This window comes from Pomacea canaliculata, linkage group LG9, assembly GCF_003073045.1.
Source record: "Pomacea canaliculata isolate SZHN2017 linkage group LG9, ASM307304v1, whole genome shotgun sequence".
In the NCBI taxonomy this organism is placed as follows: Eukaryota; Metazoa; Mollusca; class Gastropoda; order Architaenioglossa; family Ampullariidae; genus Pomacea; species Pomacea canaliculata.
The window spans coordinates 5,425,884-5,444,999 of NC_037598.1; the positions used below are offsets into that span (position 1 = coordinate 5,425,884).

The following is a 19,116-nucleotide window of genomic DNA, read 5'->3' on the forward strand; positions in this document are numbered from 1 at the left end:
CAGCAGCTGTCGATGAGGTGGTATAGCAGACGACAACGATTCGCGCTTCCGTTTCCACGTCTGATTATTCCATTGGACAAGCGTCATTTGATGTTTTCTCCGTTTATCTCACTTTAAAAAGAATGTCAACAGAAATGATGACACATAAATAACTTTTAAAACAATAAACATTATAAATAAGAAAGTTTCCGTCGAATTTAGTTGAATCTCACATGTACTTTCTGCTGCGACGCATACGGTTTGTGGCGGCATCGAACTACAGAGCTGAAAGTGGAGTTATGGAAAGTTGACATGAAACGTACGGTTCATGTTGTGTGGCTTGTTGTTCTATATTGTAACCACCTCTCTGAATGTAAAATTCATCTTTTTAAAAGATTGGATGATCCTTACTTAAATAAGTATGGCCGCTTTAGCGAAAAGGAAAGGCTGGAAATGGTTGACGAAGCAAAAAAGATGTTTTACTTTGGATATGACAGTTACATCAAATATGCTTTTCCTCTGGACGAACTAGACCCTATCCACTGCACAGGACGTGGCCCAGATTATGACAATCCGTAAGTAAATGTCCTAACTATTAATGTTTCTCAAGTTTTGAACTTATCTGTTACAATTTCATATGAACTTTTTTGGTTTTGGCCGTCGAACACAATTGAAGATGGAAGAAAATAAAATTTTGCTTTTTGTTAAAAATAAGTAACGTTCATATTACTAAAATAAAGTGGAAATAAGCACAATGTAGACAAAGTGCGAGAGGTAAAATGTAAACCAAAACTTGCGCTAGAAGGTGTTTCTATATATTACATTTTGACCTCAGATATTTAGATAAAATAACAGTGAATAATAGACACGTTTATGAACAACTTTTAAAATATTTAAAACCGTGACGGTTGAATAAAAAGAAAATTATCAGTTATATTAGTATATCACAGACTCCTGCGTCACCATATTTTTAGCAGCAATAGCCATCATGTGGACATAAAAGAAATGATCATAGAAGTTCATAGGCAAAAATAGAAATATGGTTAGTCATTCATATCTGCATCCAAACATTGCAGCAGACTACAAAAATTCAATTTTGAAGGCATAGCGCCATTGTTTTCAACAAATATTTTATATCTTGCTTTATATATATCCCATTTACTAAATTATTTGTGCATGTGCACACATTCCTTTACATCCTTAATTAGTCTTGTATAGCACTGATGCAAAGCAGCATGTGAATATTACATCATCTTTGCTAAATTGAAATTGTGAAGAGGGAAAAAGGGAGGCATGTTTTGGCAAAAACAAAAGTTGTAATTGCTCAGTTAATTTCACATATAATGTAACACATAACCAGTTTGTCTACTTTTTTTTTTCAGGAGTAACATTAACATCAACGATGTCCTTGGGGACTATTCACTTACACTTGTTGAGACCCTGGACACTCTTGCGGTATAGTTGATTGCCTAACTCCCAGAATATTTTCTGCCTCCCCTTTGTTTTGGGTCACTTTTTTTTAAATACAACTATATTTAAATTATTTTCCTTAGATGTAAAAATATTTATATTTCAATCTCCAGATCATACCCTTATAATGCTTTCGGTGAGGTTGGTATTCGCACTTAGCATTTGTAATGCACATGATAATGCCATGTTGTGGGACACAATAATACAGGTTTAGTTTTAGTTTATTCCTTGTTACTCCCCAAAGAGCATAGGGCTGCAACAACACCTTGCCAGCAGACCCAGTTTTGTGCAGTTCCGACATCCTTTGCCTCGCTCTCCGTTGTTCTTTTCCAAGCAAGTCTCCCATCTCTCCTCTTCTCCTGAGGGTTCCAGTCTGTCAGTTGATTTGTGCAGAGTGTTGCCTATCCAGCCCTAGTTGAGCTTTTTGATGTCTTGGCTAGTGGCATTCTGGTTGGGTTTTTTCCCACATTGTTGCTGCTGTTGGAGATCTTTTCAGGCCATCTTATTCCCAGAATATAGCAGAGGCATTGGTTTGTAAAGGTCTGGAGCTTGTTGTTGATGGTGTTTTTTTCACTCTCCAGGTTTCAGAACCATACAGTAGATCTCATGATACACTCGGGTGAGGTGGGCTACTTTTAAGTGGCCCACACTGTATTTTTTCATATTTAATGTTATTTCATGTACAACACCTTGTCAGTTCTGTTTCGTGATATATTTCATGTAGTTTTCAAAATTGGGATTTTTCTTAATGTCCTCAAACTGAACATAAAATGAAGTATCTCTCTTTTTTTCCCCTCTTTTCTCTTATACCCACAGACACACACACATATATTTGTGCCCACTCACCTGCTAGTCATTTTTGCTGAATAGTGAATAATATCAGAAAATTATTAAAATTTCAGGGGAAGACAAGAATAACTTATTTAATCCTGTCTAAAATTTACGGTGAAATTATGCTTAAAAGTTTTGTTTACTTGGTTTAATTGCTATTCCTTATGCAAAATTTTCATTTAGTATTTTGCTTGCAGGTAATGGGCAATGCCAGCGAGTTTAGAAGAGCAGTTCAGCTTGTTATTGACAATGTCCACTTTAACAAGAAATCTGTGGTGCAAGTGTTTGAGGCCACAATAAGGTAAAAGGGGTATGACTTCTTTCTGGTGCAAGTGTGCTGTTGTCTGCTGAGGTGACACATGCAGTGTGGATCATTATATATCTGCATGCACCTCTGTGGATGTTGTGTAGTTTTGATAAAAGGTCTGTAATGAATTATTATTTTACAATTTCTCAGTGTGCTTAACCACAATTGTACCAGACCAGACAGACTACATATACTTGAGTTGGTTAATGACATGCAGGTGTAAGGTATAAGTGAAACCATGTAGCGACTTTCCAGTGCCTTGAAACAAGGAGGCAGAATCATTATTGCTAACAGCTGAAGTTAAGTACGTTTCATATTTTAACTAACTTTTGAGCATTTTTCATGTGAAAGCAGCTTTATTTAAACAACTTACTTCCTAATGTTTCAGTTTGGATGCTAATGTTAAATAATTTTCTGCTAAAAGGGACAAATCGTGCATCCTTGAATGAGGCCATTAACTGTTGCTGACTCGCCCCTGCCTGTTCCTGACAGAGTTTTGGGATCTCTGCTGTCGGCTCACCTTATCATCACCGATCCTCAACAACCTTTTGGTGACATGACTGTACCAGACTATAACGGTGAACTGCTGTCACTTGCCCATGACCTGGCCACTCGTCTGCTGCCTGCATTTGAGAACACAGCTACAGGGATTCCCTTTCCAAGGGTAAACTTTTGAAAATAGAGCTTTATGTATTCCCCTTTCAAGGTTTAATTTGGGAGATCACAGTTACTGGGATTTTATTCATACAGGTAAATTTTCAAGAATAATAATATTGATAGAGTTGCATAGTGCCTTATCCCTCTTCACCAAAAAAAAAATAATAATCACAGCACAGTCTTGCTTATATAATTTTTCATAGGCACAGTATTGACAGGTGATACTTCAAGAACAAACTCTGTAGGTTCTGGGACACTTGATCCTACAGGAAGATCTGGAAGAGACACCGTTTGCAATGGCTGTGAGAAGCCAGTAGTTTTGGGTTCTTGACAGGGTGCTTAGCGTTGTTGATATGAATGAAAAAGCCAGCAACACAGAAATGAATACTGTCGATGATTGCTCCAACAGTGAGACCCACACTGCTTGAATCTTTCCTGTGGTTGTCAGATGTAAGTGAAGAGATTTGATTACAGAAAACTCATTGATATCCATATTTTCAACCCTGTGAACAGTTTCCTGATATGACATTGCATTTTGCTCCCTCAGAGCGGTTGCCACATGTCTTGTTGCAGTCAAGGTCAAACAAACACCTACTACATGCTTTATTACCTAAAGGTAACTTTTATCCTGCAGCACACCCTGTCTTACATCTGCTTTCATAGGTGTTACATGGACTATGTTCTGTATAGTGTCCTTGCAACACATGCCATATGTACCAGCTCTGCAGGAGTCATTGCAATAGCCTCCCTGTTATCTAAGTTTGCAGCCCATTGGACACTCTCCAGTTAAGATGTTACATGTTGTTCCCTCAGAGCAGTTGCTGCACATAGCAACAATTGGACCATATGAAAAATTGCTGTAGACTTCTTTACTCAAAGGTAGCTTGTATCCTGCAACACATCCTTTGTCACAGCTGCTGGTAGAAATATTACATGGATTATTTTCTGTACAGTTGCTGCAAGTATCCTCACAGCCTGCGCTGTATGTAGCAGTTTTACATAGTTGGATGTAGTATGGTGGCCGATGTCCAGCACTGTATAATCCTGACCAATCTTCTGATGAGGCATCACAGATACTTCCTTCAGAACAGCTTCCACACGTTGCTACAGCCTATGCTGAAAAAAAAACCTTTCATGTTTCATTACAATACACCGACTGATATCTGAGTATAGAACCTATTAAGTACACCCCAGGAACTGGGTCACATGCTGTTCTCCCTGAACAATTTTTGCAGCTGTTTGTGCACTAGACGTTGTATGAGCCCATGCTATGCGTTTCATTGCAGTATCAGCTTCCATTTAGGGCTAGTGTAACCCTTTATCTCCTATGATGTCATCTGGTAAGTCTTGAAGAAAATTTACTCTCAAAATTTTCCATCTTAGACAATAAAAAAGTGAAATAAAAATTATTATTATTTTTTTTTTTTTTTAGAGCAGTAAATGTAATGATTACCTGTTTTCCAGGTTAACCTTTCTAGCAGTGTTCCTTCTGACTGCATTAACGAAACTTGTACTGCTGGAGCTGGGACACTGCTTCTGGAATTTGGTGTCTTGTCCCATTTGCTTGGAGATCCTGTCTATGAATTCTATGCACGACGGGCTGTCCAGATGCTGTACAAATTTCGATCAAAAGTCACTGGTTTGCTAGGTGAATGTAAAAAATAATCTCATTGAAAAATTATTTGGTAATCATATAATAATGTATTTTTGATATTAAATGTTTTGGAATGTAAGTATCCTTGCGTTAAAGGTTATTTTATCAGATAAAGGTAGCAAGATCATCTAAATGACGTGAATTTATTCCCAAGGATAGGTATGTAGCTGGCTTGATGGTGTTGACTGACTGTTGGTCAGATGGCATTCTGCCATTCTCAGTACAAAACTTTTTAAAGTGGGAAAATCTGCTATCTCTGTATTTTTGTTGTAATGTATCTTGACAGGTAATGTTATCAACATCCAGACAGGGGAGTGGGCTGGCAAGATGAGTGGTCTAGGAGCTGGCATTGACTCCTTCTATGAATATCTTCTCAAGGTGAGTTTCTCCTTCAGTTAGTGTGACAGAGCAAGAAAAGGTAGAGCAAAATATTTTCATGACGAGTTTTTAGGTTATCTAAAGCTTTGCATATTTGCTAGATGGTGAACTCTCATCATGTTTTAAAAAAAAAAAAAAATCAAACAATAGCTACAGCAAATTCATAGTCATGCAAACTTTCAGTGCTGAGCATTTTAATTTTCGTCAGGTTTTAATGGATGTTAGAACTACAGTGCTACAGAGCTACACAAGATGTACTCCTTTCCACTTATGTAATATATAAATACACTGCATGCATACACAAAACAGAGGAGATGCTTTTTTGAGTTCGCATGTACATTATCCAGTCTTTCGTGCACTGCTTGTTATATTTATGTTGTGTCAGTTTTTGTGTTTATATTTAAAATATTTTACGTAAGGCTAAACTATCAAATGTTTGCACATGGATCTAATGCACAAAGCTTGTGTTAGTTTGGGGTGTTATCTTTCAGTCTGCAAACAGGGGACAACTTAGGACACATTTTAAACATTGTATTAGAGACATATATACTTCTTTCAGGATGCTAAATGGAACAAGTAAGAATACGTCTTAAAAAATTGTATTACAGGCATATGTACTTTTTGGGGAAGAGCAAGATTTGAAGATGTTTAACGATTCTTATGAGACAATCAAGTTTCACATGAGGAAAGGGTGAGACAGATTTATCACATTCTTGAGAAAGCTTTCTTTCATAAAATGAATGCATTTATGAGAGATTAATCCAGAAGGGTTATGGTTGCCATATTCTAGAAGAATTTTGAAGCCTTTATTACTGGTGAATATTAAGGGTAAATTCATAAGCAGAGCACCAATTTCAGTGAAAATTGGCCTCAGTGGGTTCAGATCTTGTCTCAGGCATGCTGTTTTTTCTTATACAGACATGCTAACATGAAAACACTGGTTCTCTCTCTCCCTCTCCCTCCACTCCCTCTTCTTTTTCTTCCAAATAACCAGGTGCCAACATTGAATGACCAAAATATGGGAACTTAGACTTCAGTCATGAATGCCAATTTTGGCATTGGTTTCAGACGAGAACACTGCAATCTTGGTGATGGAAATCCACCCATTTACGTCAATGTGAACATGATGACAGGCGAAATGGCTAACACTTGGATTGATGCCCTGCAGGCTGCTTGGCCAAGTGTACAGGTATGAGTTTTTTGAGACTGTTGTCAGATGTTCTGAGTTGTCCTTTAACTGCTGAGTGCCTAAAAGTGAAACACTGAAACATTAGTGGTAGCGTGCATAGATTTCTTTTTAAAGTCAACTAAGTTTATTAGAAATAAGTTTTTTTTTTCCCTGTCCTTCTTTCGTGTCCTTCACTCTTTCATTCTTTTCTTTGTTTCTCTCTTTTTTTTCTCTCTCTTTCTTTCTTTGTCCAGGTTTGATGACATAATCAACCCATCTGATCTTCACAGGTGTTAGCTGGTGATATTGAAGAAGCCATTTGTCTTCATGCTCTGTATTATTCCATCTGGAAAAAATATGGTGCTCTGCCTGAGCGTTACAACTGGGATCTTAAAATGCCAGATGTTCGCTTTTATCCACTCAGACCAGAGCTGGTTGAATCCACATACTTTCTGTATCAAGCAACACACAACCCCTTTTATCTTCATGTTGGCCGTGATATACTCAACAGTATTGCAACACATGCAAAAGCACAGTAAGCATTTTTTGGGGGGATCTGACGGCTTTGCATTGTTAATAATGCAGAAAACATTTTATGCCACAAAATGTTTTTGGTGGATACATGTTTAAAGATATTTTACATAATATAGTCTTTGCATAGTGCCTTTAGAAACTGTTCTGTGAGTTATGCTGAAGAATGAGATCACTTGAAGATCTGTGAAGCATTTGCTTTCTTATCCAATGTTCCTTCTCTCCTGTTCATGTCATTCATTGGCTTATTCTTGTATTTTTTGTCTTCAACTATTTCTTTATACTCTACTGTCTTTCATGATTTTCTGTTACTTTCACAAGGAGGTAGACCACATGGACTTGATTACAGAACATACAAAGATGTAATTGTATAAGTTGTGTAAGTTTTATAAACTATAGAAGACGGCTTGTCACAAAAATTTTAATTAAGTATGTACAGAGATAAAAAGAAAAAAGGCAAATATCCTAGAACACATGAAAAATTGATACTATCACTTTTAGGTGTGGTTATGGCACTCTGCATGACGTCTTCACAAAGGAGCTGGAGGATCGGATGGAGAGCTTTTTCCTTAGCGAGACTTGCAAATATTTATACCTGGTTGGGTGATATATTTCTTTTTTGTGCATAAGCTTGTAATGTGACTTAAAGATTATCCAGAAGACAAATTCATGCTTCATATTCCTCAATGCTGTCCATCACCATACAGCAACTAAAAACATGAATGTTATTGTTGCTTCATCTTATTTATAAAGAAATTTATTTCTTCTTTGTACTGTACATGATGACTTGACTATGACTAGTTCGCCTTTTTGCCACCTGATGGAACAAGCTTCAGACCTTTGTGTCTTTGGTTCCAGACTTGTTGGTGCGGGCAGTGAATGCCTTGTTGTTATCATGGGTGGGTCTCAGTGCTCATATGTTTTATCTCAAAGTCTTGCTTCCTAAAGTCCTGGATAAGGTTAAGGGAGTCAGTGTCCATCTACTTCTGGTCACCAGAATGAATAGCCCTGTCCATGAGTGTTCCTTGATAAATGCCTTTCTCTCCTACATTACTGCAGCAACCATGCAGCTTCTATCCATTCATCTCTTAGGGCAGTAAATGGGGATATTTGCACACATATGGAATCCCTTGTACAGGTTTGAGCATGTAGCAAGTAGCCTAGCCTTTTCACATAATGTGGCTCAAAGAAATTATTAAGGCAGTAGGTTGGTGGTCAGATTTCATGTTTAGTAGCTTTTCCCTGAAGATCCTTGCAGCTCACTCTAATTCTCTGAACACAGTTGGCAGCTTAGAATATCATTCACAGAATGACTTGTCTCGGTTACCCTGTCTCCACCATGTCATAGCTCAGCATGGAGTGACTCCTGGTCTGCAGCGCAGCTGGAATTGAGGTACATCTAAAGAATTTTCTGCTTCTGAAGCAGTAGCCTCCATTTTTCTGACTGCCACACCCCCAAACCTGTTATTTATTTTCCACATAGTCATCTGGTACAATACAAAGAAGAAATACCATATTTGATGGTAACATTTTTTTCCTTCAATTATTTACCAAATTAAATGACTACTGGTTCCCTTCCACTTCCCCGCTGTGGTTCTCTTACCGGTGTGGTGAAAAACTGGAGAGGTGAACTCACTGGTTCAATGGGATATGATATGGGGTGTGTTGGTTGTGTTTTTGTGTGCTCCCTGTTCATAGGAGCAGACATCAAGAATTGGGTAGCTAGAAGGGGGAACTCCATGTAATCATCTGGTAAGTACTCGAACAAGGAAATTTTACTATCAAAATGGTATTTGGGGGCTTCACATCTAGCTCTGATAACTATTTTGTCTTAAAAACTTTCATGCTGATTATGTGTTATTTTGCAGCTGTTTGATAAAGACAACCATGTCAACAAGGCATTCTCACGCTACCTCTTCACAACAGAAGGCCATTTGTTGCCCATTGGCCGCAGATGGCGTCATAAACCGTGGGAAGAAGTGGGAAGCAAGCCAGTAAAAGCAGCTGCCAGTGTGGTGGATGTAAGAGTGAATATCTCCATAGTAAGTGACTCGGTGCTTTGGTACAATCAAGTATAGAGGCTGTGAAATGTGAAACACAAGACCAATGTATATAAATAAATTTGTGATAGAATTCTGCTATCCTATATTGAGCTTGTCTGGAAAGTAACAAATTTGTTGAACCACTTTGCTCACTTTCAGCAATAACCATGTAAGCCCCTTGAAAACTAGAAGTAATCTTGAGGAATAATTTTTAACTTATATTTAATAAAGACCTTTGATGATTCACAGATATTCAGGAATCGTATAAATAAACCAAAATATTTAAAATGACTGCAGAAAACTCTTCTAGTAAATATAGGGATATGAAGGGTTGTGGACAAAGTTCACGACATATCAACCTTTCCAAGAACAATTTCTGTTAGCCATTCATCATCTAAGGCCTTGATGCCATCTTCCATCCAACCCCCACCCCTCAGGTAAAGTTAAGATAAAGGTCATCTCCTAGTTTTTAGGTTGTTGGGAAAGGGAGGTGTTGAGACACTGGGTCAGCTTTAGTGAGGGTAGTACCCATCTCCTCTCCCTTACTGCCTTACCTTCCCCAACCCTCTGTGGGGTCAGGTGTCCACTCCAAACAGTGGGGTCATCTGGGGAGGAGTGAGCCACATCACACGAGTATGGGATGGGCATGCCTCTTGGTTCAGATTTCACTGCTCTATCTGCTTCCCTCTTATCCCCTCACCCCATCACCCCTAATTTTCCCCTCCTTCAGTTGGCTTATGGGGTAATATTGGAACTTGTGCATTTATGCATATACATATACATAGGAGCTCAAATTATCAGGGAAGGTAAAGGCAAGGAAAGGAAATGCCACATTTAATGACTTGTATTCACTGCCCTTACAGCCACTGTGACTCTTAACATATTTCACTTTGACCTTTGCCACTACAAGCTCACATGTTTATGTCAATATCTGTTTCTATGTGTTAAGCATATAAACTGAACATAAATTGTCTGCTGCACAGCTGTACCATACATGTTGCAGTGTGACACTGTTTCCTCAGACAGCCGCTACCTGCTGCCCATGAAGAGCAAATACATGGCTCAGATGGAGAATGCAGTTGGCCTCAACTGAACTTTATCAAGATTTGCGCTTCCATTCACTGCAGTGCCCAGGTGACCTTCCAGGTTTTGGCTGGTCTTGCTCACATGAGCAACAATATACGTTTCACATGCTTGCTCACTCGTTACACTTGGTCAGCTGACAAAACAATCTTTAGGCTTCCTTTCTCCATGCAGCTAATTCTTTGAAAGCATCTCAGGAAGCATAACTCTTTTTTTTGGGGATGCAATCATTGCCATTGTGTATTGTATTCAAAGAAGGAAAGGGAACAGTCATCAAATATTTTTTTTCTAAAACTGTTGATATATGCAATAAAATTTATTGACGTGATCAGGGATGGATGAAAAGGGGGTGGCAGAGAAGGATGAAGATAAGCTTGAGACTCTGGTAGACAAGTGGAGACTTTCTGGGCAGAGTGAATTGTAAGAAGGAATGTGCTTGCTTGCTGTAGGTGTCTTGCCACAATGATGAGAAGGTATGCAGTTATAAAAAAAAAATTAGGCAGTGAAAATGCTATGGTGGTTGTATCTATAAATACCTCAGTAACCTTTGTATTTATTTTGGTTGTAGTTGGGTCCTCTGTATGTGTGTGTGCTTTTGTGCATTAGCATGTGCACACTAACATACATAAAATTATGTAGATATGATAATGTGTCTATGAACATATATAGATCTTTATATAAGTGTACATTTGTATGTTAAACACATATACCTGCCTATACTCTGTTTTAGAAAATTCATTATTCTGGAAAAAAAGGAAGAAAATATTTTTTGTAAGTGTAAATTTAAAAAAAGAACCCAAACCCCCAAAAGTTGAAAATATTTAGAAAGACCATTTTTTTAATTCAGCATCAGTATTGAAAGTGATTTTTTTTTAAAAATTGGTTCTTCTTTAATGTTATTATGAGAGTGAGGTACAAGCACTATTGTCTCGGCTTTCTTATTTATTGTATTGTTCTCATTTTAATGTGCAGATTACATTGCAGTATGGCAGACATTTGTAGCAAAGAACATGTAAGACAAGCTGGCATTCATATAATGTATGGGGTTTTCTCATTTATTAAATTCTATAACAGGTTACATGTTTTCACCTAAACCCATTTCAGTCTTTCTGACCTTGTCTTTTTCTAGATTTCTGATTAGTGAAGATACATGCATTATGAGACTTTTCTTGCCTTCAGAACTGCTTGAAATTTTTGTTGGAGCTGTTATTGCAGAATTTCATACAATTATTTTTGGAAAAGATACTTTATTAGATTTGAGGGCTGTCTTTAAAGCCAGGATAGTCTTGGTTTAGATCATGTCCATGGCAAACTGTATTTCTGCTGATTGTGATGGCTGTTTACAGGACTGAGCTAGCTTGCCCTTAAAAAGCGTTGGTTATAGATCCAACATACAATGCTGGCATTTTGCTGGTGGAATAAGAAAACCAGAATGTAAAAATCATAAGAATATGATGTTTGTTAACATATGCATTTCTCATGAGTGTGCACACGTCCAAATCTAGAAGCTAGGTCAGTGAACTGATAAAAAGGTCTGTACAATAGAAGAAAATTATATGCTTCCTGTCTTGAAACTTGGCACAGTCTTCCTTTTATTGTGGATTTTCTTCTATGGCAAAATGTTTACATGTTGTACACATGTTTTTTAAAGCACATGGGGAAACTGCTATATTTTTGCCATGATTGCCTAATAAAATATTTCGAGTCACAGTTTGATGTGTTTGGATAGTCCAAGAAATGGGCCAGTGGTGTCATTAACCATTTATTATACTGCTTTTGTGCCTAATGATAATCTAATGCTTGTTTTGTAAGAAATCTTAAAGCAAAGGACTGAATTTTTGTCTCTTTATCTAGATGAAATGGCTGCTTTTGTTTTTCCTCCATGTCATTCAAAATGGCTTAAATAGCATTAAAATAAATTTTAAATAAGGCTGATTTTTTTTTTTTTTTTTTTTTTTTTGATGACTATAACGATACTGAGTCATGTTATTAAGGGGGGAGATTGGTGTTTTACTCTGAGCCAGCAACTAAGGCTATATTACAGCAAGGTAGCCAGCGCTGTAAACAGATGCCAAATGCAGAGAAAGAACAGTGTGCCTGAGATGAGAGCTGAACCGCGGATAGCCAGCCCTCGCTGTATTTGTGACAGGTGCTAACGGTTGCACTACGGACCACCCTGAGTCTTGTTATCAGACTTTTGTAGATTGTGCATATTGTCTTTCACATTGTTGGTCACCAATATAGTCAGGGTTGGTTGTACTGGGTTCAGCTCTCATCTCAGGCACGCTGTTCTTTCTCTGCATAATACATCTGTTTACAGGGCTGGCTGCCTTGCCGTGATATAGCCTTAGTTGCTGGCTCAGCATTTAACACTAATTCCTCTTCCCCTTCGCTCACATTGTTCCAGATGATTATTTACTGGTCTGAGCAGAGAGTGCGATTTATCTTGGTTGTGGTGCTGTGCATTATAAATACCCATTATTAGTAGTAGTATTTTCTCAAAATGAAATGGTATTCTTGCCTTTCTGGTAATGTCACAAAGACTTTTTTTCAGAATAGTCTTTAGTCTGTAGTGATTCTTTCTTTGTGAACTTCTTTTGACATTCCATTAATTCAACATTCTTTCAGAAAAGAATCGAAACTTGAACTGAATAAAATCAGCAATGTTTGAAATTTATTTCTTTTTCGGCAACTTAAACCTCTTATGGTAGTTAGATTGCATGTGGGCTTTCCTTTGTGCCATAGTTTAAAAAAAAAAGGATTCCAAATTCCAAAGGATAATACCTTCTCTTTTGCCCGTATTATGCATTCTCTCTGTATCTTGGTGGTTTTTTTTTTTTTTGACGTTTTTAAATGGTCAGAACTAGAAAATATGGAAAATATGCATTACATTTGTCTTTAATGCAGCTCATAAATTAGTATTGCAACAAATTTAATTATTACTTTGTTGTTATTTTGAGCTTAAACCTGATCAAAATTACATCAAAATCATTTTTTCATAGCTGCCAGGATAAGTTTGCTGATGCACAGTTGATCCAAATCTTTGCACATTGAAGGATTGCAAGCAGCTGATGTTGGGCCTATCATAGAGGCATAAACTGATTCTGTCAGCTTGTGGCAAGCTCTTGCAAACACGCACAATTTTTATTTTGGTGAAAGGGATTATAGTATCTAGAAAGATTTTTGCATTATTTAAATGAAGGAGAAATATTTGCTAGATTTCGTAAGGAACATTTGAAATGTATTAGAGCTTACAGGCAACAAGGAGACTTCCACTGTGTCTTTATTCAGAAAGGTTTATGAGACTGGAATAAAGCAGGTCATGAGGATAATTTCTTTTTTGTGTGAGACATGCTGGGCAATGGCTGTTGCTGTTGATAATACTGTTGTTGCTGCTACGTAAGCGTTTGCCTTAACCACCAGGACACTTGGACAGTCTCTACTTCTACAGAATCGATACTTCTGTGACTAAGATCACTTCTGCCAGTGTATCATCAATATTTCTGCTAATCTTTCCCCCACTGCTGTTACTATTACTTGGCACTGCCACCACCCTACCAGAAAGGGTTTTCCAGATCTTTCCATTCCAAACTTTGTAAATCTAGGGGTTGAAAGGGCCATCTGGGCATGAATTCTTATGCAACCTAACTCAGGTCTCCTGCATGGTAGATGAGGGTGACAACCAAACTATTCATACAGTGCTTCCAACTGTCTTGTAGGTGTGATCACTGTCTGCATCCTTTACGGCATCTAATTTAGGATATTGTCCTGATAGTTTTCTTTTGAAATTTTGGTATGTTGGTGGCCTTTTTGCGCTTCACCACCCCTTTTTTTATGCTTTATCCACTCGTTTACATTTTGTTTATTTATTATGTTGGCTTTTTAAAGAATGTTATAGTTATATGACTTGGGAAGATTTATCCCTAAAAGTGACAAATTACTTTTGTTGCCGTTATATAACTTGCTGGCACAACAATAAACACAAACAAACAGCATGATTTAAAGATTATGGTTGGCTCCTTTGAAAAGTTCCATAACACAAGAGAAGAAACTCATAAACATTTGACGAGACTTCTACCCTTTCTGCCAGATAATCCATAAAACGATGTTGAAGCATGTGAAATGTATTTTATTATTGGATAGATGACCAAAGGCTGTGCATACAGACTCATTGGCCACAGTTTTAGATGCAATATCTCTCACGGAGTGTGTGTCTGTACGTGCACTTGGCAGGTGTGTATGCACACGAGAGAGAAAGGCAGTGTTTAGGAGAACACTGGTTTGCATGCAGGTGGTGAGCAAAGGGTGTGGGTGAATAAAGATGCATAATTATAATGTATAATGATCTAGATGTGTCGGCATGGATGTGTGATAGAGCCAACAAAAATTCTACTTTATACACCTTTAACAAAGAATTTTAAGCATGTTTCAATAGTTGTTTGTTACTAAGTTCTTCCAAGAGAGAAATTTTTACAGATAGTAATACTAACAGTTATGTTGCCTTACAACATATAATGTGAGAAAAGACAGAAGAAAGTAAACAGGCTGAGTTTTATGTAGAACAATGGAAGTGCCAAAATCATTCCATGTTAGAATATTGGATCATAATGTACATTAGACTTGCAGTATGTTGAAAGCCTAGAGACGATGTGTGTCTGCATTGGCTTTGGTTTATTATTTTTCTTCCCCATCATATATGAGCTATTTTTATGATATATATGTATCTAAAAGAAAAGAAATTCTTCTATTTATTTATTTTCTGTTCTCAGCATTTTGTTCAACAAGATTGTTCTGGTAAGGATGAGCTTCATGGCAGTTGCATTGTAACAATGTTAATTGCTGTACAGAGATTAATGTAAACATATCATAGACAAATGTATGTTTGCAAGTCTGTGCTCTTGCATGAATATCTTTGTCCACTTATAAAATTTTGGAGAGATAATATGCACAAATGCTTGAATACATTTTTGTCTCTCACATGTGGATGCATACACTTGGCAAATATAAATGTGTCATGCAACTTTACAGGGCAAAATTCTTTTACTTGGCTGTAAAATAAAATGAATTACTTGAAATGATCATAACATGACTATTTAAAAGTACATGTATGTACATTTCGTAAATGTCAGAAATGTTATTATTTCTTAAATAGTTACCTTATTAATCACATTCTTTGAAAAAGCTAGAGGTATTTTGAAAAGATTGCTGTTCTGTCATGACCACACATCCTTACGGGAAAATAAACTTTCATGTCTACTAGTAGGGTTCACTTAGTCACATAATTTCTGCTGTTATAATAATCTTGGACACACTAAGGTGTCAAAAGTGGGATTCGCCCAGCACAGCTCCCACGATGTGATGTAACTTGTGGAAAAAACTGTTTTAGATGACTGATATACATATAATGTAATCTTTAATGCAATTGAGTATTAATCATTAAGGTTTCAATGTTCTTGACAATGTTTGGTATCAGTTCTATTGTGACTGCCTAGAGCTGTAGGTTATTTCTGCAACAGATAAAAATTTTAAATTTGGCCAAAAGTGGCTACTGAACTTAATGACTACATGTGCATTCAACTTCTTAATTTTATTTTCAGCCTAACACTTCTTCAAAAGCGTATAAGAAAAGACTATTATTGCATTATTAATACTGATCTTCTGATGTCCTGAAGTTTTAGATGACTTTATAACACACAATTGGTAACCAGTAGCACTGAAGCTATGACCAGCATAGAGTTCAACTCTATCATCGTGACCACAATAATAAAATGAGTGAAAATCTTCCCAATAAAACCTGCAGCCATTCTGTACCACATTTCACACAGGCATGGAACTACAGTATAACGTATTTTAGAAAGGGGTCAGAGGAAGAGGTCTAGATGGTGAAACCACATTATGCAAAAGCCTGTGAGCAGCAAATGGTGAACAATGTACATGAGTAAATCTCATTGCTAGTTCATATACATGTAGTTGCTTCCTTTAAACATGGGCATAGTTTGGGCAGTTTCAGTGGATCAGTTCTAAGAAGAATGTAATATCTTAATTTTGACGCTTAAATCTGTTCTTGTTGACACAATTTTCAGCTCAGTTTCTAAGCCCCCTCGAATCTTCCCTGCATCATGCTAGCGAAATTAAAAAACCTAGCATGTACACTGAAGAAAGAAAATTGCATAGCTTTTTGCTTGCTGAAACTGCTGTGCTTGGAAAACTACCCCCAAAAAGACAGCTGACATTTCACATGCTCACTTATAAAATCTTTGAGCTTTACAGCCTTCCTTGCACTTCTCAACTGTGGTTTGTCATGTTTTTCAATCACTATTGCTTTAGAAAAAATATCTGCAACATCACACCAACTTAGTACCCATTAAAGCTGGCCTCTCAAATAAAAATGATCTCTTAAGAATATCACGTCTAGACAGTATATGACAGTTTGTGCTTAACTTGTGAAGCTCAGAAAAAAATTCTTATAAATACATATACAAATCCAGGCATTTTGTAACAGTAAATGTTTTCAAGAAAAGACCAAAATTTCATAACAAAGAATAAGAAGGAATGATAACAAAACTCTTAAGCTGAAGGCATGCTAAACTATTTCTCCGAAAGACGACAAACTCTGTAAGAGTTAATATTGCATATAAAACTTGCTGCATAATGTTAGTACATGTATCAACAAACCAATGGTACAGTTTCAGTATAACAGTATTAGATGCTAGAGCTGGATGGAAGAAGCTAAAATCTTAAAGTATCAATCCTTTGCATTCAACAACCATAAATAACATGCGCACACATGTGAAAACACACACACACAAAGGCAGAGAAATATCTGGAGGGAATAAGATTCACATAGTCATTACAACCTAATGTGAAAAGTTCTGTTGAAGCTGTCACTGATATCACATGCATATGCCAACAAAATAAAACAAAGAAATCGGACGTACAGAGAATGCACATTAAAGACTCTTTACCACAGTTGTTAATGTCAGCCCACTGTAGGAAAACTTATTTTTGCTTCAAAAATATAAATTCCAAGCATTTAATGAACTACAGAAATACTGTCACCTAGAAAGCCATAACCAGAACACCCAGATTTTAGGGTATTTTCTGAAGTTTTAAACCTAAAATATTCTTGTGCATCAATATTGCAAAAATGCTGTCTCCATAACGTATCACCATAACTTATGCACAGATTGAGATAATCGCTGATAATCAAATTCAAACTCTTCTCTATAAAATGTGCACAGAGAAAAACTGTTAAGATGATGGTAATCATCAATGCTGTCAGTCTTCTGTTCACGACAGCTCAGAGTCAAAGGTAAAAATTTACAAAATAAAAATAAATGGCAGACATTAAATAATATTTCTTTCTTCCAGGTTCTTGTTCAAGTTTTCAAAAAATAGATTAAAATCCTTGACCACGAAAATGTTCCTACCCTTCTCAAAGTGAATTGCATGTACTTACAGAGTGGTCAAATGGCTACTGAGTAATACTCAATTATAATAAGAAACATCCAAGCTAAAATCTATGTGCAGAAAACACAGGAAAACTCAATTTATACACTTGCTTTGACCTGGTTCTGACTGCATATATTCCTCACACAAATTTCAGAGCAAGGTGTTAATGTGTACTTAAGTCTTAGCAGACAGATGGTTAAAATCCTCACTTGCCATTTTCATTGGCTTCTAGAATGATCCGCAGTCTCTAGCAAAATGAATCATTGCAAGCAACTAGGCAAAACAATGCAATACTGCAACAGTTCTAATAACACACTGAAAATGTATTACAGTATGTGACTAGGTACAACAAAGCAAATTAGCTTTCATGTTCATGCATGAGCGTGACATTTGCTCATGAATTCTGGTCCTCATTAAAAACAAAGGAATAGCAACCTTAGAAACATGGATGTGAATGAAAAAAAATAAATAGAAACAAAAACTAGAATTGCACAACCTTACAAAATGTGCAAAAACCAATCTAAAAAATTATGTTCCATCATTGATGGGGAATATCGTGAATTAATTATTGCTAAAATAACTTCCAAAAACTTTTAAATTCGTGATTAAACAATGATCTGTCAAATAAAGACATCTTGGAGATGCACTTGCACACACACAGAATTCTGTTACGAATTCCCCATCCATGATTTGATGCTATGGTCAAATATCTAGATGCCTACGCAGAAAGCAAAAATATATAGATGGACTTGTCTCCCCACGCTTTTCAAATCTGTGGGAGCAGATACTTGCCTATTACAGTTGTGAGCCTTTAACAAGGAAACAAAGAGAAAAAAAAAACAAACTCACTAAATACTTCAAACAAACACAATGACAAACATGTTTATTGCTTGGTATGTACCACCACTAGAGTGGGGAAAGGTCTTGTTTATAAAAGTCAAAACAAAGTAAATGAGCTTCCATGATGAACCTAAGGGCCACATGTTTTGCAGCTAAAGACATTTCTTTTTTCTTATTTCTGATGCTTTCTTCTTTGTAAAAGTCCTTTGACACAATAAAGGAGTTTTTGTCACACATTAGGCCCTAATCAAGAAAAAAACCCACTTTTTGTAATCCTGACAACCTCAGGTTTTTCCTTTTGATAATAGTTCACAATGTTTTTGGTTGTTTGAAGCCTTAAAGTCTCCGGATATGTTATTGGACCTGTCACCTACATCAGAATCTGTTATGCCTCGGGCCTGGACGGAGAAGAGGGTTGCGGCAAATCACCATGCGTAAGTTGTTGCCAGCCTCTGCGATCAAGGGTACAGTCATGCAGCAATCAAAGTCACGTGTTTTTGTGCCATTTACCTGATGATCACAAGACATAGATAACAAAATATAAACAACTATGAACAGTTTTTAAGTATGTGTAAATAACGAGAGGTAACCTTACAGTAGTTACACTTTTTGAGCACAGTAAATTTGCTGATGTGCTTTAGAGCGAACAGTTACTCATACATATATGGGAATGAAAGACTTGAGTGACAGTTGCAAAAAAAAAAAAGCAATGACACAACGATGG

At 36.8% G+C, this 19,116-nt stretch overlaps 3 protein-coding genes across 4 annotated transcripts in view; 1 reads left to right on the forward strand and 2 right to left on the reverse strand.

Annotated features, from left to right (window-relative positions):
- LOC112571516 (ER degradation-enhancing alpha-mannosidase-like protein 1) lies at positions 1–15,356 on the forward strand. 2 transcript variants are annotated; one of them, XM_025250530.1, is made up of 13 exons: positions 1–554; positions 1,362–1,434; positions 2,478–2,581; positions 3,080–3,251; positions 4,709–4,892; positions 5,185–5,276; positions 5,885–5,967; positions 6,345–6,465; positions 6,735–6,979; positions 7,477–7,573; positions 8,844–9,017; positions 10,021–10,151; positions 11,073–15,356. In XM_025250530.1, exons 1-12 carry the CDS (start codon positions 292–294, stop codon positions 10,108–10,110), a joined length of 1,698 nt encoding a protein of 565 aa, XP_025106315.1. In that variant the 5' UTR covers positions 1–291; the 3' UTR covers positions 10,111–10,151; positions 11,073–15,356. The 2 variants fall into 2 exon arrangements, with proteins under 2 accessions (XP_025106315.1, XP_025106314.1); XM_025250529.1 differs by having other exon boundaries at positions 3–554; positions 10,021–15,356.
- Positions 14,840–19,116, reverse strand: part of LOC112571513 (glutamate receptor-interacting protein 2-like) — an 18,906-nt gene continuing 14,629 nt past the window's right edge. The window contains 1 exon segment of the mRNA XM_025250527.1: positions 14,840–18,902. The gene's annotated coding sequence lies outside the window, so the exon portion shown is untranslated.
- The window catches only part of LOC112572120 (glutamate receptor-interacting protein 1-like), a 1,517-nt gene continuing 1,168 nt past the window's right edge, over positions 18,768–19,116 (reverse strand). Inside the window, exon 3 of the mRNA XM_025251669.1 lies at positions 18,768–18,902. Within this exon, the coding sequence (XP_025107454.1) occupies positions 18,768–18,902 (135 nt within the window). The remainder of the gene's footprint in view (positions 18,903–19,116) is intronic.